This window comes from Bos grunniens, chromosome 17 (assembly GCF_055505025.1).
Source record: "Bos grunniens cultivar Pamir isolate PY7600 chromosome 17, Bosgru_T2T1.0, whole genome shotgun sequence".
NCBI classification, from domain to species: Eukaryota; Metazoa; Chordata; class Mammalia; order Artiodactyla; family Bovidae; genus Bos; species Bos grunniens.
Window position 1 is genome coordinate 68,353,361 of NC_141181.1, and position 26,568 is coordinate 68,379,928.

General features: G+C 37.5%; 1 protein-coding gene across 1 annotated transcript in view; it reads right to left on the minus strand.

The window, feature by feature from the left end:
- Positions 1 to 26,568, minus strand: part of LOC147355709 (tetratricopeptide repeat protein 28-like) — a 43,125-nt gene that overhangs the window by 7,294 nt on the left and 9,263 nt on the right. Inside the window, exon 2 of the mRNA XM_086348522.1 lies at positions 16,271 to 16,549. Within this exon, the coding sequence (XP_086204648.1) occupies positions 16,271 to 16,549 (279 nt within the window). The remainder of the gene's footprint in view (positions 1 to 16,270; positions 16,550 to 26,568) is intronic.

Below are 26,568 nucleotides of genomic sequence, written 5' to 3' on the forward strand. Positions count from 1 at the left end.
CCTTTGAATAAACCTAAAAAGCCAAGGCTGTACATTACCTGGCTCCTAGCCACCCCAACAACCTCATCTCCTACAGTCTCCACCTCATTCATTCATTCACTGTGCTCCACTGACGTTTCAGCTATTTTCTTCCATTAACCAAATTCAAACTAGCTGTTTATGCTGCCTAGAATGCACTTAGCCCAAATCTTCAAATTTGGTTCTTCCAGGTCTCATTGAATCTCATCTCCTGCCCAAAACTCTCCTATAATTCTGTCATTCACTTTCTCAGTACTCTTTCCTTTTAGTGTGAAGTGAAAGTTGTTCAGTCATGTCTGACTCTTTCTGACCCCATGGACTATACAGTCCATGGAATTCTCCAGGCCAGAATTCTGGAGTGGGTAGCCTTTCCCTTCTCCAGGGGATCTTCCCAACCCAGGAATCGAACCCAAGTCCCCTGCATTGTAGGCGGATTCTTTATCAGCTGAGCTATCAGGGAAGCCCTTTTAGTGTAGTCTGTTTTAAGTTGTCTTCCAAGCATTTATCACTTTCAAACATTGCTATATGTATTTATCACTTTATTTTCTGCATTGCCCCATTAGAATGTTAGTTGTGACAGCCTTGTTCTTTTTGAATCACCAAGCTTTAGAACGGTGCCTAGCACACAGAAATGTTCAATAAATGTGTGTCTTGCTGAAATTATAAAAAGCACAAATGTGTATAATAAATGCATACTATTATTCTATAAAAATATACCTAAAAACATTTTCTGCATTTCTGTTATTAAGCTCCAAGTCATTTAAAACATCCTTTTTTTTTTTTTTTACTTGTAATGACAAGCAAAAGGCAAATAAAATGCAATCTCAGACTGATTTATACTATAGGAAACTGAAACTGAATAGTCAGCTCAACATTATATGGACCTATCAGTGTTAAAACTTGAGACAGAATTCTGAACTCTTAAGATTCCTTAATTAATCAACTCTTTTATCCAGGCAAGTATTACAGTATACTGATTAAGGAAAAATTCTTTAGGGTCAGACAGACTTAGGTTAAAGTCTAACTCTTTCAGTTACTAGCTAGATGTCTTGGACAAAATATTTAACCACTCACTGAATATAAACATTCACTTTTGCAAAGTTGGGATAATAATATCTATTTCATAAGATTATTTTGAGTGTAAAACTGATATCACAAAAGTATTCAGACAACCCTTTGGCAAATAAGCATCCAATAAGACCCAACCAGTCCATTCTAAAGGAGATCAGTCCTGGGTGTTCTTTGGAAGGACTGATGCTAAAGCTGAAACTCCAGTACTTTGGCCACCTCGTGCAAAGAGTTGACTCATTGGAAAAAATTCTGATGCTGGGAGGGATTGGGGGCAGGAGGAGAAGGGGACAACAGAGGATGAGATGGCTGGATGGCATCACTAACTCGATGGACATGAGTTTGAGTGAACTCCGGGAGTTGGTGATGGACAGAAAGGCCTGGCGTGCTGCGATTCATGGGGTCGCAAAGAGTCAGATACGACTGAGCGACTGAACTGAACTGAACTGAAGAGCTATTATGTTTTGCTACTATTATACTTTAGGTAAACCCAAAGAAAACATAAGGCCACAATATTTTTCAACATTTTTTATTACCTATAACTCTGTCATCATTGTAGCACCTAAAAAATAAGGTATAATACTCTGTCATCAATATTATACCTGATGATAGGATTTTAGCATCAGGTATAATCAACACATGAAAATATGAAAAAAGCTTTACAGAAAGAGGAGGTATTTATGTTTCTTACTGTGAAATTTTTCCTTATATAGTGTTATACCACGGGAAAACTACCAAACCCCTCAAGAATATAACTATTTCTATAACTCACAATTCACACTAAAATGATAGTAACTACTTCACAACTGACTTGTCTGAAAAGATGTGATTCAAGAAAATTTCAAAACAAAAAGATAAAGGGCAAGAAATCAAACTAAAGTAGATACAACTAAGAAGGGATATGGTAAGTCAGAGAGAAAAAAATTTCTTGTATTAATGCATATATATAGAATCTAGAAAAATGGTACTAGTGAATCTATTTCCAGGGCAGGAATAGAGATGCAGATGGAGAAAACAGACTTGTTGACACAGCGAGGGGAGGGGGTAGGATAAATTGACATTCAAACACACACATTACCATGTGTAAAATAGATAGCTAGTGGGAAACTGCTGTGTAACACAGGCAGCTCAGCCCGCTGCCCTGTGATGACCTAGAAGGATGGGATAGAGGGGTGGGGGGTGGGAGGGAGGAGTTTTATATATACTTATGGCTGATTCACATTGTTGTATGGCAGAAACAAACACAACATTGTAAAGCAATTATCCTTCAATTAAAAATAAGTATTTTTACAAGGGATATGACATTTTAGGAATGAGGGTACATAAATATGTACCATATTGTACAGACCTGGCAAAGAATACAGAGGTAAATCACAAAGATGGCCAAAAATTCTTCCCTTTCTAAACACGCCTTTAGGTAATCCCCTCTTACAGTGGGTCTGGGCTTGGTCATGTGAGTTGCTCTGACCAATGGGAAAACAGCAAAGGTGAAAACAGACTCAAAACTGCTTGTGTTCCAGTGCTTCCACTTTCTTGCAGTTCTTGGAATCCTACAACTACCATGTGAAGAAGTCCATGAAAATCTGCTGGATGATAAGAGACACATGGCCCAGTTACTACTGTTGCCCAGCTAACAGCATTCTAGCTGTAAGAAATGTGAATGAGACAGTTTCAGATTATTCAACCACCAGTCAAATCCCTAGTTGACCTTGAACACATGAGCAAGTCCAGTGGAAATGAGTTGGGTTGGCCCAGACCAAAAGAGCCACCCAGCTGACTTACAGAATCTTGAGTTAAATAAATGGTTCTTATTTTAACCCACTAAGTTTTACAGTGATTTGTTACAAAGCAAAAGCTAGCAAATACAAGTCTAGATCATCAATACATTCTCTTTTTGGTATTTTGGCCATGCCACATGGGATCTCAATTTCCTGACCAAGGATCAAACCCATGCACCCTGTAGTGAAGCCTGATGTCTTAATCATTGGACTGCCAGAGAAATCCCTATTCTTTTTTTTAATCATGGAGAAGAAGTAGAATATCAAAATAATGAAAAATGTCCATATGCAAATTTTTTAAGATAAATCATCTAAACACTCTTATCAGAGAAGACAGTAGAAGAACAATGCTTACCTATATAGCAAATGCCTAATAGATATTTGTTGAGTCAAAATAAAATATAGCACACATATAAAAGAACAACAGGATCTGATAAGTTATTCAAAAGAGAACATACGTCTTATATATGTGGTGAAAAAAAGTCTCCCTCTTCCCTCTGTAACACATGTATCTTAATGGAACATCTCATCCATGTGGCATCATACTTTTAAAAAAATGATCAGCAGAAACAGGGAGGACTCAGAAGATTTTATAAGGGGAAGAAAAATGCTCAAAAAAGAATTGGGTAGTTTGACTAAAAACTTTATGTGTACAAATATGGAACAATTATAGCATGATGATGGTAGTTAGCACCATCATCATTTATAACTATCATGTATTAAATTACCTATATATGAGAAACTCCGTGCTAAATGCCTAACATTATTTTATTTACTCTTCAATACAACCCTTCAAGGTTTGTGATGTTAACCCAGTTTATAATAGGAAAACTAGGGCTTATGGAGGAAAAGCAACATATAAGGAGAAAAAACTCAGGTCTTACCAAAGAACCAGCAGCCGCTATTTCACATGCTTCAATATATATGAATTTCAGTTACCACAGTTAAATAACACCAGTTCCCTAATAATGCAGTTCGAGTTTCACATACCGTGGTATATTCAGTTCAGTCACTCAGTCGTGTTCGACTTTGCGACCCCATAGACCGCAGCACACCAGGCTTCCCTGTAGATCACCAACTCCCAGAACTGGCTCAAACTCACATCCACTGAGTCAGTGATGGCATCACTGGCATCACCATGGTATATTAACTGTGAGTAAATGCATAAAAGTACAAACTCCACTGCTAGCTCTTCAGTACACAATTGCTACATAATAAAAAGACATGCATCATCATTACTGACCAAACATGATTTGTTTCAAAGTCTATCAGAGAGTCTTTCCTGGTGGTCCAGTAGCTAAGACTCCACGCTCCCAATGCAGGGGGTCCAGGTTCAATCCCTGGTCAGGGAACTAGATCCCACATGCTACAACTAAGATTCTGGATGCCGCAATTAAAGATCCAGCATAGCCAAATTATATAAATAAATAAATAAATAAAAAGTCTGTATTGGTCACTGCAAATCTGTTATTCAGCTCATATACAAACAGCAAAGAAGCAGTTATGCTGCCTCCTTATCTTCCAGTGATAAACCCATATGGACAGTCTCAAAAGAGAACTGACCAACAAATATGAGTGCATCAAAGAAAGAAAAAACAACAACACTGCAGGTAAAACTGAAATCAAATATAAAGAAAGATATAGAAGAACAGCTGACTGTGGGGATGCTGACATGTCTACCATTTCAGGGATTCAGTCAGAAGAACTTAGGACAATGAACTTACGGACATAAATGAAGAAACTAATTGTGACAAAAAAGCTGAATATGTTCCAGAGAAAGTGATGCTGGCAAATATTGGAATTACAGGAATTTTCAAAGATATTTCACGAAACTGAAAGCACAAAGATTGAAACAGTAGAAGCTGATGCAAAATTACAAAGGAGTATGACAGTTTGCCAAGGCATATTGTCATTGACATTTGCTCATGCTGTATCGTAAATTACATAATGAGAAGGCAGTAAGCACTGTTCAAATAACTCTGGGTAAGTTTTTAATAGAAAAATAAAACAAATCCTTAATGTTTTAAATCACAGGCACTGAATACTAGTTTTTAAATATTTTAATATTTAATCTTTTCCTTTCCTTATATATTTGTAATCTACAATAAGAGTTTTTAAAATTTTGATAAAAACTTGCAAAGGTCACAGAACAATCAAAACTGCTGCAATGATCACACTGAAAGATTTTTCAGCCTTCACAGTCATCTCTAAGGTACTGTGCTACCACGCAAAGCAATGAGTGCCTGTATGTGCTGTTTCCATTATACGAAGCTATCTCACTAAACATATAAAAGGTTTTAATGTGGTAGATTTGAAAGAAAGATTGCTTCCAGAACAGATTAAAAAGTAGACTAAAACTACTGAGGTCTTCAGCTAATGATTAAAAGAATTTCTAAACATCAAGTTTATGGTCTGTGACAACTGCATCCTTGGAAGTCTTCAAACACACACACACACAATTGTGCCTCCTAATTTTCTCACTGATTTAAACATTGAGGCTTAAAAAAAAGTACATAGTTGCACTTCCCTAGTGGTCTGGTGGTTAGGAATCTGCCTGCCAATGCAGGGGACACAGGTTCAATCCCTGGTACAGGAAGATTCCACATGCCTCTGGGCAACTAAGCCTGTGCATCACAACTACTGAGCCCGTGATCTAGAGCCTGTGCTCCTCAACAAGAGAAGCCACCACAATGAGGAGCCCATGCATCACAACAAAGACTAGCCCGACTTCCTGCAAATAGAAAAAGGCCTCGCATAGCAACAAGAACCTGTGTAGCCAATAAATGAATAAATAAAAAAAAATTTTTAATATGTTTTTTTAAAGTGCACAGCAATGTTAGGGCTACAAGATAAACAACAAACTTTCAAGGAATTTTCAAGCTAATTTAAGACAGATACATTCAAGTGACAAATCTATATAACAATAAAAACAATTAAGTGATGTTAGCAGGACTCAGTGAATGATACATTCACATAAGCTCATTGCGGTTTCCAGGAAAAAGTAAGAGTTGACAACCATAAAAAAGAATGAGGTCATGTCATCTGCAGCAACATGGCTGGGCCTAGAGATTATGATACTAAGTAAATTAAGTCAGACAGAGAAAATACAAGTATCATATGATATCACTTATATGTGGAATCTAAAAAAAAAAGACACAAATGAACTTATTTATAAAATAGAAATCAACTCATAGACATAAAAAACAAACTTATGGTTACTAAAAGGGATAGCAGGGGGAAGTGGGGGATAAATTAGGAGTTTCGGATTAACATATACACACTACTATACACAAAAAAGGATTTACTGTATACAGGGAACTATACTCAATATCTTGTAAAAACCTATAATGGAAAAATGGAAAAAGAATGAAAAAGAATACATGAATATATACATACACACTTGAAACTAACACAGCATTGTAAATTAACAAACTCCCCCGGTTGGTGGGTGCCCAATATGCTACTGGAGATTAGTGGAGAAATAACTCCAGAAAAAATGAAGAGACGGAGCCAAAGCAAAAACAACACCCAGTTGTGGATGTGACTGGTGATGGAAGTAAAGTCTGATGCTGTAAACAGCAATATTGCATAGGAACCTGGAATGTTAGGTCTATGAATCAAGGCAAATTGGAAGTGGTCTAACAGGAAATAGCAAGAGTGAACACCTATATTTTAGGAATGAGTGAACTAAAATGCACTGCAAGGGGTGAATTTAACGAAGATGACCATTATATCTACTACTGTGGGCAGGAATCCCTTAGAAGAAATGGAGTAGCCATCATAGTTGACAAGAGAGTCCGAAATACAGTACTTGGATGCGATCTCAAAAAATGACGGAATGATCTCTGTTTCCAAGGCAAACCATTCAATATCAGAGTAATCCAAGTCTATGCCTTGACCAGTAATGCTGAAGAAGCTGATGTTGAACGGTTCTATGAAGACCTACAAGACCTTTTAGAATTAACACCCAAAAAAGATGTCATTTTCATTATAGGGAACTGGAATGCAAAAATAAGAAGTCAAGAAATACCTGGAGTAACAGGCAAATTTTGCCTTGGAGTACAAAATGAAGCAGGGCAAAGGCTAATAAGAGTTTTGCCAAGAGAACATACTAGTCATAGCAAACACTCTCTTCCAACAACATAAGAGAAGACTCTACACATGGACATCACCAGATCGTCAATACCAAAATCAGACTGATTACATTCTTTGCAGCCAAAAATGGGAGTTCTATCCAGTCAGCAAAATCAAGACTGGGAGCTGACTGTGGCTCAGATCATGAACTCCTTATTGCCAAATTCAGACTTAAATTGAAGAAAAAGGGAAAACCACTAGACCATTTAGGTATGACATAAATCAAATCCCTTACGATTATACAGTGGAAGTGAGATTCAAGGGATTAGATCTGATAGGGTGCCTGAAGAACTGTGGACAGAGGCTCGTGACATTATACAGGAGGCAGGGATCAAGACCATCCCCAAGAAAAAGAAATGCAAAAAGGCAAAATGTTTGTCTGAGGAGGGCTTACAAATAGCTGTGAATAGAAGAAAAACGAAAGGCAAAGGAGAAAAGAAAAGATATACCCATTTGAATCCAGAGTTCCAAAGAATAGCAAGGAGAGATTTAAAAAAGCCTTTCTCAGCAATCAATGCAAAGAAATAGAGGAAAACAACAGAATGGGAAAGACTAGAGATCTCTTCAAGAAAATTAAAGATACCAAGGGAACATTTCATGCAAAGATAGGCACAATAAAGGACAGAAATGGTATGGAACTAACGGAAGCAGAAAATATTAAGAAGAGGTGGCAAGAATACACAGGAGAACTATACAAAAAAGAGCTTCACAACGCAGATAATCACGATGGTGTGATCACCAACCTAGAGTCAGACATCCTGGAATGTGAAGTCAAATGGGCCTTAGGAAGCATCACTACAAACAAAGCTAGTGGAGGCGATGGAATTCCAGTTGAGCTATTTCAAATCCTAAAAGATGATGCTATTGAGAGTGCTGCACTCAATATGCTAGGAAATTTGGAAAACTCAGCAGTGGCCACAGGACTGGAAAAGGTCAGTTTTCATTCCAATCCCAAAGAAAGACAATGCTGAAGAATGCTCAAACTACCGCACAATTGCACTCATCTCACATGCTAGTAAGCTAAGCTAAGCTAAGCTAAGTCACTTCAGTCATGTCCAACTCTGTGTGACCCCATAGACGGCAGCCCACCAGGCTCCCCCATCCCTGGGATTCTCCAGGCAAGAACACTGGAGTGGGTTGCCATTTCCTTCTCCAGTGCATGAAAGTGAAAAGTGAAAGTGAAGTCGCTCAGTCGTGTCCAACTCCTAGCGACCCCATGGACTGCAGCCTACCAGGCTCTTCCATCCATGAGATTTTCCAGGCAAGAGTACTGGAGCGGGGTGCCATTGGGCTCAAAATTCTCCAAGCCAGGCTTCAGCAATACGTGAACCATAAACTTCCAGATGTTCAAGCTGGTTTTAGAAAAGGCAGAGGAACCAGAGATCAAACTGCCAACATCCGCTGGATCATCAAAAAAGCAAGAGAGTTCCAGAAAAACATCTATTTCTGCTTCATTGACTATGCCAAAGCCTTTGACTGTGTGGATCACAATAAACTGTGGAAAATTCTGAAAGAGATGGGAATACCAGACCACCTGACCTGCCTCATGAGAAACCTGTATGCAGGTCAGGAAGCAACAGTTAGAAGTGGACATGGAACAACAGACTGGTTCCAAATAGGAAAATGAGTCTATCAAGGCTATATATTGTCACCCTGCTTATTTAACTTATATGCAGAGTACATCATGAGAAACGCTGGGCTGGAGGAAGCGCAAGCTGGAATCAAGATTGCCAGGAGAAACATCAATAACCTCAGATATGCAGATGACACAACCCTTACAGTAGAAAGTGAAGAAGAACTAAAAAGCCTCTTGAGGAGAGTGAAAAAGTTGGCTTAAAACTCAACATTCAGAAAATGAAGATCATGGCATCTGGTCCCATCACTTCATAGCAAATAGATGGGGAAACAGTGGAAACAGTGTCAGACTTAATTTTGGGGGGCTTCAAAATCACTACAGATGGTGACTGCAGCCATGAAATTAAAAGATGCATACTCCTTGGAAGAAAAGTTGTGACCAACCTAGACAGCATATTAAAAAGCAGACACATTACTTTGCCAACAAAGGTCCATCTAGTCAAAGCTATGGTTTTTCCAGTAGTCACGTATGGATGTGAGAGTTGGACTGTGAAGAAAGCTGAGCGCCGAAGAATTGATGCTTCTGAACTGTGGTGTTGGAGAAGACTCTTGAGAGTCCCTTGGACTGCAAGGAGATCCAACTAGTCCATCCTAAAGAAAATCAGTCCTAAATATTCATTGGAAGGACTGATGCTGCAGCTGAAACTCCAATACTTTGGCCACCTGATGTGAAGAGCTGACTCATTTGAAAAGACCCTGATGCTGGGAAAGACTGAAGGCAGAAGAGGATGACAGAGGATGAGATGGCTGGATGGCAACACCGACTCAATGGACATGAGTTTGAGTAAACTCTGCAAGTTGGCGACAGACAGGGAAGGTTGCAAAGAGTCAGACACAACTGAGCAACTGAACTGAACTGAATTTTTTAAAATAAGAGTTGAGTTGGACCTATTCTATGTAGCCCAATTGGCTTCCTTGGTGGCTCAGCTGGTAAAGAATCTGCCTGCAATGTGGGAGACCTGGGTTCGATCCCTGGATTGGGAAGATCCCCTAGAGAAGGAAGCAGTTACTCACTCCAGTATTCTGGCCTGGAGAATTCCATACAGTCCATGGGGTCACAAAAAGTCACACACGACTGAGCAACTTTCACTTATGTACCCCAAAAATAGTAGGTTGCTTCAGTCTAGTCCCACTCTTTGAGTTCCCATGGCAGCAGGGACAAAAACCCCAGGCATAAAGCTTGGCATAAACAAAAAGAAAAGGGAAATGAGTGGATCAACAAGAGCAGGTCTGTCAGCAGAATAGCAAGAAATAAATGGGGAAATGTGACCACTGAAAGCACTGGAGAGTAATGAGAAACAGGTGGATCCTGGAGGAAGAAAGTTGTGAAATGAGTTTCCATTTTCAGGGTGCAGAGATGAAGTGCTGATTGCAGGTGAGCAGGACAAGAGTGCTGTCTCTCTGACCTGTGGAATTAAACCACTGAAGCACAAAAAAGTCATAGTCTTTAGCCAAGGAAGAAGGGGATCTCAGAAGGAAAAGAGGCAGAAAAGGGATACACAAATTCTGCCTTCCAACATCTCTGAATAACCCTTGGGTTAACATGTATGAAGCAAATTCAAAGCAATTCAACTAAAGACAATATCTGTATTGAAGCTGAAGCTTCAATTCAAGAAATAAAGTATGTAGTTGGACGGAGGAGCCTGGTGGGCTGCAGTCCATGGGGTCGCTAAGAGTCGGACACGACTGAGCGACTTCACTTTCACTTTTCACTTCCATGCATTGGAGAAGGAAATGGCAACCCACTCCAGTGTTCTTGCCTGGAGAATCCCAGGGATGGGGGAGCCTGGTGGGCTGCCATCTATGGGGTCTCACAGAATCGGACACGACTGAAGCAACTTAGCAGTAGCAGCAGTTTTATTCTAAACAAGAAAATTACTAGCCAAACAACATCATCAACAACCACTGAAAACAATGGCAAACTTACAAGAAAAAAAAATCAACTCAAAAAGATTTCAAATAAACCAATAAATAGCAGGAAAAGAGTAACAAAGACAAAAACAGAAGACAGAAATAAAATGGTAGGTAAAGGCAAAATCAATAGCATTGATGATCACATTAAATGCTACTGGACAAAGATCCACTTAAGAGACAAAGACTACCAAAACTGACTTAAAAAGCAAGACACAATTACATGCTATTCAAAAGAGATGAAGTTTGAGTGTAAAAGCCCAGAAAGATTGAAAATTTATAAAGAGAAAAATATACATAAAGCAAAAAGTAAGCAGAAGACAGCTCTATTAATATCAAACAAAATAGATTTTTATAGAGTGGCTATATTAATATCAAACAAAATAGATTTTAGGACCAAAATTAGTATACCAGAAATAAAGAAAAACCTTGCATAATAATAAAAGGATCAATTCCTCAAGAAGACATAATATTAATAAAAGTATTTATATTAATAACAGAGCTTCAAAACACATGAAGCAAAATTTGACAATACTAAAGAGGAAAATCTCCAATTCCAAAATCTTAATTGGAGATTTTAACTTTATTCCAATAATTGATGGAATAACTAGACCTAAATAAGTCAGCAAAGAGAAAGAAGATATGAACAACACTATCAAAGGCAACCCACTCCAGTATTCTCGCCTGGAGAATCCCATGGAGGGAGGAGCCTGGTAGCCTACAGTCCATGGGGTCGCAAAGAGTCGGACATGACTGAGCGACTTCACTTCACTTCACATCAACTACCTTGACCTAGTTGATATCCATAGAGCTATACCTCACTACTGCAAAATACTCATTCTTTTCAATTGCTCACAGTAGGTTCACCAAGATAAATCATATGTTGGCCATGAAACAAGCCTCAGTAAACTAAAAAGCAATAATATCATTCCAAGTATGTCCTTTAATAACAATGGAAATAGATTAGATATCAATAATAAGATAACTTAAAAAAACCCAAATATTAGGAACTTAAGTACAAACTTCATTAAATAACTCATGGATCAAAGAAGTAACCATAAGGAGGATTAGAAAACATTCTTAACATTAGCATTATAATGAAAACATGTCAAAATTTGTGGGATACAGCAAAAGCAGTGATTGGAGAGAACAATTTAGGTTTAAATGATTATATTAAAAAAGAAGAAAGATTTATGATCAATAGCCTAGGTCTTCCCTGGAGTGCAGTGGGACACCGCACCTTCAGTGCAGGGGGCACAGGTTCCATCCCTGGTCTGGGAAGACTCCACATATTACTGACCAACTAAGCCCGTGTACCACAACTACTGAGCCCATGCTCTAGAGCCCTCCTGCCACAACTACAAAAGTCTGCACACCTTAAAGCTCACACACCTCAACTACTGAGCCTGTGTGCTACAACTACTGAAGCCCACGTGCCTAGAGCCTGTGCTCCACAACAAGAGAACCACAACAATGAGGCCCGCGCACCACAACTAGAGAGCAGCCCCCACTCGCCCCAACTAGAGAAAAGCCCGAGCCCGGGCAAAGCAACACACACCCAGCACAGCCAAAAAGAAATACAGAAGAAATTTTTAAATAAAATCAATGGCCTAACCTCCCATTTTAGGAAATGAAAAAGACAGCAAATTAAATGAAAAATACTTAGAAAGAAGGAAATAATAAAGAGCAGAAATTGATGAAAGAGAAAATGTACAATACTGAAAATCAATAAACCTAATAACTGATTGAACAGAAAGATGAACAAAATTGATAAGTATCTAGGCAGACTAATGAAACAAAAGAGAAGATACAAATTAACAATAGTAGGAATGAAAGAAAAGACACCATTATAGATCCTACAGAAATGAAAACAATAATAAAAGAATGTTATTAACAATTCCATGCTGATAAATTTGCAACCTGAATTAAATGTAAAAATTAATTGAAAGAAACAAAATACCAAAACTAATCCAAGAAGAATTAGAAAATTTAAATAGCCTCATATCAAAGAAATTTAATCCATAATTAAAACCTTCCCACAAAGAAAAGTCACGGTAAAGACGGTCATTTCTACCAGACTCTAGAATAGACTGGTGAATTCTACCAAATACTTAAGGACAAAACATGCCTTTTTCTAGAAAACACAGGAAGAGGGAACACTTCAAAACTCATCATATGAGGCCAATATCATTCTGATACCAAAACCAGCAAAGACATCACGAGAAAAGAAAACACAAATCAATATTCTTCATAAACAGAGATGCAAAAATCCTTGACAAAATTATAGCAAGTTGTACCTAACAATATATAAAAATGGTATATACGACAACAAAGTGGTATTTATCCCATGACTGCAAGGCTGACTTAACATTCCAAAGTAAGTGAGAAAAAATATCATTTCAACAGATGAAGAAAACATGTGACAAAATTCAACACTCAATCATAATAGAATTGAATGGAATATCCTCCACCTGATTAAGGGCATCATCATCAACAATACAGGGCTCAAGTGATCTTTTGCACTAAGATCAGGAATGAGTAGAGGAAATTTGCTCTCATCTTTTCTATTCATAATTGTACTGGATATCCTAACGGGTATAATGGAGCAAGAAAAAGAAATAAAAGGCAAAGGCCAAAAAGAAAAGGAAGAAGCAAAACTGTCATTACCTGCAGACAATAAGATCATGCACAGAGAAAATCCAAAAAGCCCTGCTGCTGCTGCTAAGTCACCCAGTCGTGTCCGACTCTGTGCGACCCCATAGACTGCAGCCCACCAGGCTCCTACATCCCTGGGATTTTCCAGGCAAGAGTACTGGAGTGGGGTGCCATTGCCTTCTCCACCAAAAAGCCCTACTAGAACTTAAAAGAAAATTCAACAGGGTCACACAACACACTTTTTCCTATACAATAGCAATTAAAAATTGCTAAATGAAAAATTTTAAATACATTTGTAATAGCATCAAAAAACAAAATACTTAGAAATAAATTTAATAAAAGATGTGAAAGACCCGAACACTGAAAGTGACAGAAAGTTGCAAAGGGAAGTAAAATAAAAACTAAATAAACAGAGAGATATATACCATATTCATGGACTGGTAATATTCTCTCCAAATTACTCTAAGATTCAATGCAATCCCATTAGTTTCCTAGATTTTTTTAAGAAATTGATGTTGATTCTACACTTGTATAAAAATGCAAAGACAGAGAATAGCAAAAACCTAGAAAAAGAATAAAGTTAGAAGATTCACAGTATCTGATGTCAAGACTCACAAAACTATAGTAATCAAAACAGTATGATTTTGATAAGGATAAATAATAAATTAATAGAACAAAACAGTACAGTAATATCCTCACACTTTTATAGTCAAATGGTCTGTGAAAAAGGTGCTAAAGATAATTCAACGGTGAAAGCATAGTCTTTTCAACAAATGTGCCTGGAACATGGTTATCTATATGGAAAATAAATAAACAAACCTTGATCCTTACCTCATTCAGTCCCTAAAATTAACTTGAACTGAATCACAGACCTAAAGGTAAAACTACAAAAATTCTAGAGGAAAAGAAAAACTTTACAACTTTCAGTAAGACAAATATTTCTTAAATAAGACACAGAAAGAATGAATATATACACAAACCACAGCTAAGAGGCAGCTGGAGATAAAGGTATCATAATGGGATCGGGCTTGTTTTCTGGGGGGATCTCATAGTGTTTTCGTCCATACTTCTTTTGAAGCCCATATCACACCAACATATTTCTTTCAGACAAAATAAATGAGGATAAAAACTCTCCATCCAATCTCTGGAATCCTCGGATCTTAACATAAACTAACTTTTACAGAGAGAGAAAGAGAAATTGGAAGGTATGTTTTACCACACCAAACTAGACAACAATGACAGTTGGAGAAAGATTTCAGAATGGATTATAATGAAAAAGCCCATCAAAAAAGTCAAAAAGAAAAGGAATTGATAAAAATTTACCAGACATATCTTTACAAGGGAATAGAAATAAATCTTCTTTAATATAATGAGTATATTCCTAGAAAAGTATAAAAGCAAGTTTTTAATCAAAGGAAACTTTTATGCAGTAGAAGTGTCTTCATAAGTTAATTTTATTATGAATCATATTATATAGAAAGACCCTTTCATGACTTCAGTAACAAACCCTAATTTATATTTTACATGATTCTAAATCTTGTTGCTTAAAGCCAAATATGGAGTTTAAATATTAATGAAAATTGTAAATATACAATAAACTTATTTATCATAAGGGGAAAAAAATCAGAAACTAAAATTGAGAGATGTTATCTTAAAAGTTGATCTCTCATCTATAATCATAAAAGTGCACCTTCCAGCCATTTTCTGTGCAAAAATCATAAGAAGTGGACATGAGAAAGTGGAAATGACATAGAAAAAGGGAAAAGAAAAAAGTTTGAAGCTATTCATAAATAATAAGAACACAAAATAAGTAGACCACCTAAAGAAGGAATGAAGACACTTGATCTGAAATTTAAGCGCTCTATATTTATTGGGCTTATTGTATCATCACAGGCTTTAAAAAAAGAAAGAAAGAAAAAGAGAGGATACAGACCAAGGTTTGCTAGAATAACTTACTAATTTGAACATTCAATAAAAATGCACAATCACAGCTGTTATACACAAAACACCAAGTATGTACAAGTAACAAATTATCTCTTAACTCTTAAATAACCTTACAAGATAGGTATTATCATTCCATTTATCTTAACCCCAGAGATGTTAAGAGACTTATCTAAAGCCATATTGTCATTAATAGAAGTGAAGGAATTTGAACCTAGGTCTGTCCTTTGAAAACAGCAATAGAACTCCCAAACAGTGTCATGTAACATTTTTTTAAAAAACAGATCTTGTTTCATTTACAGTGATTATAGTTGTAAAAGAAATCCTTTAGGGAATTACAGAATCCTAAACAACTTACAAGGTAGCAGCATTACTACAAATTCCACTGACTGAAGCCAAAAATACCTATACCAGAATTAAAGCAGAAAACAACATGACTATGACATATCACTAATAAGACAGTAAGAATCATTTTTAAATTTCTGGGAAATTTCCACTAACATTTGTTAGTCCAACAGAAAGCCAAAAATAGAATGAAATGGGTTTGTAGTTCAATTTAAAAAAAAATCTCAAACACTTGGATCACATCTTAAGAACGCATTTCTAAAACTGGATGTTAGAAGGTGAACAGGCACAATGAAAATAAAGTGTATACCAAATAAAGATAACAACTCAACCCTTAAACTATTCAAGGGAATATAGATAATTATACTGATTTATTAGGGAAAAAAAGCTTCTCTGATCAACTACCATTCTGAAAACAAGCAGTTGTTGATAGAGAAAAAAATTATTTTAAATTGAAGAAACACAATCATAATACTCCATCTGAAATATCAGTGCAAAAAGAGATATCCAAAACCTAAATAACTAGAATGCATACTATCAAGAAGCTAAGTTGGAGTAAAAAAAAAGTATATCTCAAACACAAAGGAAAAGAATTAGACACGGAAAACATACTTCCAAGGTATAAAAAAGGAAGGCATTCACCAGTGTACCAGCTCAATGAAGCCAATTCCACATCTTGCTGAAGTACAGACTATTAAAATATTAATAACTGTACTCAGTCAATAAAATGTTACATTAAAATAAGAAAGCACAAAAAGTTCTGAGAAAGTAAAGGAAATTTCTACCTTTGGCCACTTGGGATTGAGAAGTCGAGCTTTGATTGCATCATCCAGTGCCTTGTCATACTGCTGGATTTTCATATAGGCTGCAGATCTATTGCTGTATAAGATACAGTTCTGAGGGTCAACAGCCAGGGCTTCATTGTAGAGAACAATAGCTGTGTGGAAATCTCCATCATGACAGGCCTGATTACTCTGACGAACTTTCTCAACAAATTCAGCTTTGCTCAGCACTGGTCCATCAGGACTTCTCCGGCCAATAGTCTTAGCACCAAAGAGAGGAATCTACAAACAAAGAAACTTTGTGAGATAAAGTTCAGTTAATCCAGAGAGGTTCCTTGTTGAAATTTCAAAAGAATATAAACATTCTTCATAGTCCGCTTTATATTACAGTTAACTTTTATGCCCAGAAAGACAACACACTTTCCAAGAAGCAGCAAACCTAGTACCTTAAATACATATGTATATATGCATGTGTTCTCATATACACACATATAGTTACAAAAACACATATTTATATACGCATATATTTTTTGTTTGAGAGAATGAATAAACGAATAAATGCAAAAAATAATCAGGCTTTTCCTTGGCAATTTAAAGTTATACTAAGAAAAAAACAAAATGCAAACCAATGCAGACAATATGATCTCAATTATGTTAAGATGGCTGCATTTAGGAAATTAACAAAAGGAACAAGATCAAAATATCAACTATGCTACGATATCTTTGGATACAAGATTATGAGTTATTTTCTTAAAATTTTCTTTTACCCCAATGTGATGCAATGAGCACATGTAAGTCTTAAATTTAAAAAAATAATAACCTTTTAAAAAATAAATTTTCATGTACCAAGGAATCTTTTAAGACTGGCAAATTTGGTAACTATAATTTGCCTACCACCATGGAATTTCAAAGACAAACATCAGTTTTTGGAGATCATCAAAATGAAAAAAAAATCTGCTGTAAATTGTATCTTGGCAATTTAAGCCCTGTCTCTGACGTTGATTTTTCCAAATCACTAAGTTTTCTATGACTTTATAGCAATGACCTTAAAACAAAAAGGAATAAATGAGTCAAATGTTATTCATTTTTAAAAAAGGAAAATTAGAAACTGCATTAGAATCCCAAGGATAGATGCTTAAGACCGCAGTATCAAGACAAACAGTTTGCAATTTCAAGTAGGCTTGCCCTAAGTGAAATTAAAACAAAAAATTTAATTTCCTTCCTCACGTCTTCCTTTAAGACTCAGTCCAGTCCCTTCATTCACAAGTGGACAGATCTAATAGGTAACAGATAACAACAGGTACAAAAGTAACAGACTCCTCACAGAGGTAGTTGCATTAGAAAAGAACAGATTCCACAGAGAGGAGGAAGAAGACAAACCCAATCTCCCACAGAGGCAATCAGATTTTTTCCTCTACTCATAGGGATATCATATCCTAGCTTTCTAGGACAATTTAAAATTTCCTAGAAATTTCAAATATCAGCGCCCAAATTATATCCCTCAAATTCCTCATGCTAATATAGAAGTAGCCAATAATGTATACTCTGGTTAGGGTTCTGTTTCTTTTTTTTTTAATGATGATCATGAAACATATTGCTTGAAAGTGAATGGACTACGGAACATTGAGCAAATGAGCAGGATTTTCCTGAAGAGTCTTGATTAATTTTTTAATGATTTCAGCCACACCAAATTAATGGATTAATATAAGACATTTAACAATGTATTGCTATTGCTAAGTCACTTCAGTCGTGTCCGACTCCGTGAGACCCCATAGACGGCAGCCCACCAGGCTCCCCCGTCCCTGGGATTCTCCAGGCAAGAACACTGGAGTGAGTTGCCATTTCCTTCTCCAATACATGAAAGCGAAAAGTGAAAGTGAAGTCGCTCAGTCATGTCCAACCCTCAGCGACCCCATGGACTGCAGCCTTCCAGGCTCCTCCATCCATGGGATTTTCCAGGCAAGAGTAATGGAGTGGGGTGCCACTGCCTTCTCCTTAACAATGTATAAGACATTTCATTTTGAGAAACAGTCATCATCATGACTCTACTTAAGGGCAGTGCTATCCATAAACTATAGAACAAATTTGACATTTGAAAATTCAGGGGTACAACATAAAAAGAGCAGTAACAGTAACAGAAGTAAAATTCGTTAGGTTCATATGTGGCCTAAAAGTGAAAAAGACATAATCCTACTATTACAGCATTCCTTGCTTCTCAGGGTTAATTTGATTCTACTTCAAAATAGATAAGAATCAAATTAAGAAAAGAGTCTGCATTCTATTATCTCCATATACAGTAATACAAAGTAACATTTCCAAAACATGTTCCAAGGAACCCCTAGGTCCTCAGGAGACTGGGATAACAAAGTTAAATTAAGTTTGTTCTTTAGTGGGAGACACTTCAACAGTCCATGGAGTCCTCCAGGCTAGAACACTGGAGTGGGTAGCCTTTCCCTTCTCCAGGGGATCTTCCCAATCCAGAGATCAAACCCAGGTCTCCCGCATTGCAGATGGATTCTTTACCAGCTAAGCCACAAGGGAAGCCCAAGAATACTGAAGTAGGTAGCCTGTCCCTTCTCCAGCAGATCGTCCAGACCCAGGAATGAAACTGGGGTCTCCTGCATTGCAGGCAGATTCTTAACCACCTGAGCTATCAGGGAAGCCTGCTAAGAGTTATTTCACACATTGTAAATCTGATAGAGGAGATAGCTACTATACATAACAAGATCAAAGTATCTTTTCGGTGGAGTACCTAGCTGGACGAGAAAATGCTCAAAACGCTGATGTAAACTATTAAATAATGCCTCTGAGAGCAAAGAAAAACATCATGAAAAAGTTAGTGCTAGTGCAGAAAGATTATAAATACTAGGGAACTCCAACACCATCATCACCACCAAATGCCCACAAATGTAAGAGAAAAACACACTCCAGTAAGTGTCCACAGAAGCGTCTAATTTGTCAAAATATGCCTGAGTCTACTCAGCTGGTTACAATGTGGTCCTCAGGATGCTAAGAAATGGCAATTTTTGTGTATGATTTTTTAAAAGAGATATAATTTCCCTTGTCCTTTTCTATCTTCTCTGCAATTGATAAATTTGGCAATACAGAGAGATTTTTTTAAAAGGTTTGCATGTATTTCTCAGATTATATAGTACCTGGAATAAATGGCCATATTAAATTCATAGACTACTAGGGTGAATATACAGTACTACTCAAGAAGACCAAAAAAAACCCAAAGTTTTGAAATACCACTTAATTCTTCTGATATTCTTTCCTCACATATTTCATATAGGTATAGTTTATGAATGTCAACATCCATTAACGTTGATGTTTTCTTCTGACCCTCTGACAGACTCATCTTAAAAGGTCAGAAGTGTCAATAACATATGGATCAAATTGACTCAGACCTATTCAGCCACATACAATTACTTAACATAGCTCAAGTCCTGTTATAAATTTTGACTACTCAAATGATATAAAAAATGCTTATCATTTTTAAATATCTGCATGGAAAAAAATATTTTTAAAAAAGTAAAAAGATGAGTCACAAGTAAGTTAAAAAAAAAAAGCTATTTGTAATACATGATAAAAAGCTAATTTGCTTACTATATAGTGAAAGAAAAGTAAAAGTCGCTCAGTTGTGTCTGACTCTTTGCAACCCCATGGACTAGTCCATGGAATTCTCCAGGCCAGAATACTGGAGTGGGTTCTCCAGGCCAGAATACTGGAGTGGGTAGCCTTTCCCTTCTCCAAGGGATCTTCCCAACCCAGGAATCAAACCCAGGTCTTCCACATTGCAGGCATATTCTTTACCAGCTGAGCCACAAGGGAAGCCCTTACTATATAAAAATCTACAAATAAATTAGAAAAAAAAAATCCAGTGGAAAAAGCAAAGAATATGCACAGGCAGATCAAGAGAAAGGAAATTTATATGGCTTTTAATCATATTTTTTGATGTGTGGCTTCAATTATTTTAAAAGAAAATCAAACCATGAAATATCACTTTTCACCTCTCCTACTAATGGGGAAAAAAAATACATTTTAATGGTAAGAGGATAAAGAAAAAGTCCCACCCATACATTGTTGGTGGAAGTGCAAGCTGGTGTAATCACAGAACAATTTAGGAATATCTAAAAAAAAAAAATGTAAAAGATATACACCCTTCAAATTCTAAAAGTTTTTCCTACTTCTAGTAAATTAGACTTCAGATACATTAACCTATGTAAACAAAGCTATATATACCAGGATATTCATAATAGCATCATTTGTATGAGCAGAGCTCTCAGGGTGAACAGGTGCATTGTCAATGAGCAGTACTATTTTGAAAGGAATCTTCTTTTCTGAGCAATAGATTTCAACAGTGGGCTTAAAACAGTCACTAAACCATGTTGTCAACAGATGTACTGTCATCCAGGTAGACAGATTTAGCATAATTCCTAAGTACCCTAGGATTTCTTGAATAGTAAATAGCATTGGCTTCAACTTAAACTGACTAGCTGCATTAGCCCTTAATAAGAGTCAGCCTGTCCTTTGAAGCTTCAAAGTCAGGCACTGACTTCTCCTCTGTAGCTATGAAAGTCCTAGATGGCATCTTCTTCCAATAGAAGGCTACATGGAAAATCTGTTGTCATTAATTACCTTAGTGAGGTCTTCTGGTTAACTGGCTTCTGTGTCAGCACTTGCTGTCTCATATTCCACTTTCCTGTTATGGAAACAGCTTCTTTCCTTAAACCTCATAAACCAACCTCTACTAACTTCAGTTTTTTCCTCTGCAGCTTCCTTGCCTCTCAGCCTTCACAGAAGTAAAGAGAATTAGGGCCTTACTGCGGATTAGGCTTTGGCTTAAAGGAATGTTGTAGCTGGTTTGATCTATCCAGACCCCTACAACTTTCTCCATGTCAGTAATGAGGCTGTTTCACTTCCTTATCTTTGTGTGTTCATTACAGTAGCACTTTTCTCCCCCACAGGTTTAATAAATTTACCCCTTCAGTGCCTATTTGCAGTGCTCAGTATTCCTTTGAAATACCAGCCAGACTTAGCAGTGGCCAACAATAAAGTTTAGACCTTCAAAGTTTAAAAGCTCAGGTCCTCTGAGCATTCTGTTACACTTGTCCAAAACTGGTGACTCTTTATAGGTGAAGAGCTTTAAATGTACCAGTGAAAAAAGTTTTCTCCCCTTCAAGGGGAAGAAAGAAAATCACTCCTCAAAATCCAGAAGATCTGTCTGTAGGAGCTTTCCTCCTGCCCCATCTCTTCAGGCTTGTTTTTTTGCAGCGGAACAAGAGACCAAATCTAACTTGAGTTACAAGAAACAAGACAGTGATGGCTATAAAGGGAGTGACAGAAGCAGCGGATTCTCCTTTACCTCCCGCATCCAATATATGTTCCTCACAGAAAAACAAAAATAACAGGTCCACAAAAGACAACAGCTAGAATTATAAAAAATCCATTCATCCAATGATGGAGCAGTGTTAGTCACTCAGCCGTGTCTGACTCTCTGTGACTCCATGGGCTGCAGACTACCAGGCTCCTCTGTCCATGGGATTCTCAAGCAAGAATTCTGAAGTGGGTAGCCATTTCCTTCTCCAGGGGATCTTCCTGACCCAGAGACCACCTACATTGCAGTCAGGCCACATACAACATTTACCAATTAAGTCTGGCATCTTATATGGGTGCAATTAATTGTGCCCCAAAACAACCACAATACTAGCATCACAGATAACCATAACAAATATAATGAAATTTTTTTGAAATATTGTGAGGATTACCAAAATGTGACAGAGAGATATGAAGTGAGCAAACAGTACTAGGGGGAAAAAAACGCCACCAATAAACTTGCTCAAAGCAAAGTTGCCACAAACCTTCCATTTGTAAAAAAAAGAAAAAAAAAATGCAGCATCTGCAAAGTGCAATAAAGCGAAGCACAGGAAAATGAGGCATGCCAATATTTTAGCTTGCTCCTTGGAAGAAAAGCTATGACCAACCTAGACAGCATATTAAAAAGCAGAGACATTACTTGGCCGAAAAAGGTCAAAGCTATGGTTTTTCCAGTAGTCATGTACGGATGTATGGACTATAAAGCTGAGCACCAAAGAATTGATGCTTTTGAACCTTGGTGTTGGAGAACACTCTTCAGAGTCCCGTGGACTGCAAGGAGATCTAACCAGTCCATTCTAAAGGAGATCAGTCCTGGGTGTTCTTTGGAAGGACTGATGTTGAAGCTGAAACTCCAATACTTTGGCCACCTGATGCTAAGAACTGACTCACTGGAAAAGACCCTGATGCTGGGAAAGACTGAAGGGAGGAGGAGAAGGGGATGACAAGAGAATGAGATGGTTGGATGGCATCACCGACTCTATGGACATGAGTTTGGCTGGGAGTTGATGATGGACAGGGAGGCCTGGCATGCTGTAATCCATGGGGTCACAAAGTCAGACATGACTGAGCGACTGAACTGAATATTTTAGCCAATGACAAAACTGCCAATATTTATATTAAAAGCAGATATGCTTTAGATAGCTTATGATTTTGAAATGTTGTGGGAGAAACATGGCTTTCTTACTTTTAGTGTAGATTAAACTTAAAATGGCCCCTATGTTCAGGAATTATTGGATGCAATACTTTTACCTGCCACTTTCAGTTCAGTTCAGTCGCTCAGTCGTGTCTGACTCTTTGCGACCCCATGAATCGCAGCACGCCAGGCCTCCCTGTCCATCACCAACTCCAGGAGTTCACCCAAACCCACATCCATCGAGTCGGTGATGCCATCCAGCCATCTCATCCTCTGTCGTCCCCTTTTCCTCCTGCCCTCAATCCTCCCAGCATCAGAGTCTTTTCCAGTGAGTCAACACTTCACATGAGGTGGCCAAAGTACTGGAGTTTCAGCTTTAGCATCAGTCCTTCCAAAGAAATCCCAGGGCTGAGCTCCTTCAGAATGGACTGGTTGGATCTCCTTGCAGTCCAAGGGACTCTCAAGAGTCTTCTCCAACACCACAATTCAAAAGCATCCATTCTTCGGTGCTCAGCTTTCTTCACAGTCCAACTCTCACATCCATACATGACCACTGGAAAAACCATAGCCTTGACTAGACAGACCTTTGTTGGCAAAGTAATGTCTCTGCTTTTGAATATGCTATCTAGGTTGGTCATAACTTTCCTTCCAAGGAGTAAGCGTCTTTTAATTTCATGGCTGCAATCACCATCTGCAGTGATTTTGGGGCCCAAAAAAAAATAGTCTGACACTGTTTCCCCATCTATTTCCCATGAAGTGATGGGAATGGATGCCATGATCTTCATTTTTTGAATGCTGAGTTTTAAGACAGCTTTTTCACTCTCCTCTTTCACTTTCATCAAGAGGTTTTTTTCGTTCCTCTTCACTTTCTGCCATGAGGGTGGTGTCATCTGCATATCTGAGGTTATTGATATTTCTCCCGGCAATCTTGATTCCAGCTTGTGCTTCTTCCAGCCCAGCGTTTCTCATGATGTGCTCTGCATATAAGTTAAATAAGCAGGGTGACAATATACAGCCTTGACGGACTCCTTTTCCTATTTGGAACCAGTCTGTTGTTCCAGTCACTGTTCCAACAGTCCACTTCTAACTGTTGCTTCCTGACCTGCATATAGGTTTCTCAAGAGGCAGGTCAGGTGGTCTGGTATTCCCATCTCTTTCAGAATTTTCCACAGTTTATTGTGATCCACACAGTCAAAGGCTTTGGCATAGTCAATAAAGCAGAAATAGATGTTGTTCTGGAACTCTCTTGCTTTTCCGATGATCCAGCAGATGTTGGCAATTTGATCTCTGGTTCCTCTGCCTTTTCTAAAACCAGCTTAAACATCTGGAAGTTCACAGTTCACGTACTGCTGAAGCCTGGCTTGGAGAATTTTGAGCATTTATTTTACTAGCGTGTGAGATGAGTGCAATTGTTTGGTAGTTTGAGGATTCTTTGGCATTGCCTTTCTTTGGGATTGGAATGAAAACTGACCTTTTCCAGTCCTGTGGCCACTGCTGAGTTTTCCAAATTTGCTGGCATCCTGAATGCAGCACTTTCACAGCATCATCTTCCAGGATTTGAAATAGCTCACCTGGAATTCCATCACCTCCACTAGCTTTGTTTGTAGTGATGCTTTCTAAGGTCCACTTGACTTCCATTCCAGGATAGCTATTAAAATTCCAGGGCATTCTAAACTTGACTCTCTGGAAGCTAAGGGAAATCACCTTGCTGACATCTCTGCAAGGAATGCTACCGTTAAAGGAACCAACAATCGCCAAACCTCTGTCATGGTCGAAAGGGATATTTCCCTAAATGATAACTTAGGAAAACTGGCTAGAGAAGCCCAACAATGGCCTCAGAAAAAAACAAAAACAGCATTGGAAACTCAACAATTGTTGACTTGATAAAAAGAGAAAGCTCTGGTTTGGACCAAATAACAACCCCATCCTACCAGAGACTCTCAAATTCTCAGTCCTCACCATTGTACATGCAATAAGCCACTGGTCTACCAACAAAATGATAGCCTTCATGAATCAATATTGGTGAGAAAACAATAACAAAGCCACAAAAAGTGCCTACCTCACTTGTCTCATTTATCTAAGCACAACCCAGGGAAGCCTGTTAGTACTGCTCTCGGACATTTTAAACTGCCCAATGGACCATTTGAGGTCTGGCAAAATGCATATCATACAACTTCTTCTGTCTCATGTATATAAATATGTTTTAGTCATGGTTTGTATGTTATCACACTGGATGGAAGCATTCCCTTGCAGACAGGCTACTACCTCCTTTGTGGCTAAAAAGTCCTTTAAGAAAAAAATTATCCCTATCAAAAGAATGCTTCTCAAACTTCACAGTGATCAAGAACACATTCTATGGCCACTTCCTTTGACAAGCCTGAGTAGTTTGGCTGGTTTTACAATACTTTCACTGTGTTTACCACCCTCAATCCTCTGGTTTAGTCAAATGCCCAAATGGCATTATGACTGGAAAAATTTGTAGAGGCTCTCCAAATACCTTGACCAAAAGCATTGCCATTGGTCCTTCTAAATCTCAGACCCACCCTTTTTGGAATTCATAAACTTTCACCCTTTGAAATAGTCACAGGATGCCTGATGCACTTGGTCCTGGTTTTTTTGATGCAAAACTAATAAAAAGGAAAGATACTCCAATATTGCAAAGGTCTAATTGCTTCTATTAAAAATAGTCATGCTTTAGTACAGCAATCTTTTCACAGTGCACTCTCAGGAGACAAAGTACTTAAGCATCACATCTTGAAACCTGGAGATTTCATCTAAAGGAAAAGACACCTCCAGGAGAGTATTTTTAAAAGTTAATGTTAAAATACTGCTGCATTTAAAGTAACTATACACAAAATGTAATAAAATACTACACAAGAAGAAACAAGACTTTTTTTAATGTTTGAGCCAAATTGATACAAACTCACTTTCACAACTTCCTCTGATCAATCAAAATGCTATGACAGAGACTTCCCTGGTAGTCCAGTGGCTAAGACCGTGCTCCTAATGCAGAGGGCCTGAGTTCATTCCCTGGTCAGGAAACTAGATCCCACATGCCACAGCTAAGACCCAGTGCAACCAAATAATTCTTTTTTTTTTAATGCTATGACAATCGTGGCAAACCAACTACATTTTGAAAAAAATTCAGCTAGTATTAAACACAAACTAAATCTAACTCCTCCAACTTCAACTAGAAATAAATATGTACTCTAAAGCAGAAGAGTAGGGAATTCCCTGGTGGTCCAGTGGTTAGGACTCTATACTCTTGCTGCTGAGGCCCTGGGTTCAATTCTTGCATCAGGGAAATAACATCCCGTAAGTTGCATGGTGCAGTCAAATACATATATATATAGGTATGCAGAAAGAGAGAGCAGTGTAAAACTGAGACATTTAACTATTTCAACTCTTTAATTCAAGAAAAATAAGCTCAAAAATTAATATTTATTAAGTAGAAATAACCAAAAACTTCTTTCAGGAAACTAAAACAGTAGTTTTATTTTTCAAATCTGTCCTTGGGCTAAAATTCTGAATCAATACATTACTTATAGTGTTAATTATCTTTTGTTTTTTGTTAACAACTTTTAATTTGCATTATAAAGACTAATTCCCTTCATTAGTAAGAAAGGAAGATATAAGCAATGATTTTACAATTCTTTTATTTCAGAGATGCATATGAAATTATAATCATTCCTTTACTATCTTAAAAACAATTATTTTTATATAGCCTCATTTTGATACTTTTCTTCATTATCTGGTTTAATTCCCAGTATTCATTCAAGAAACATTTATG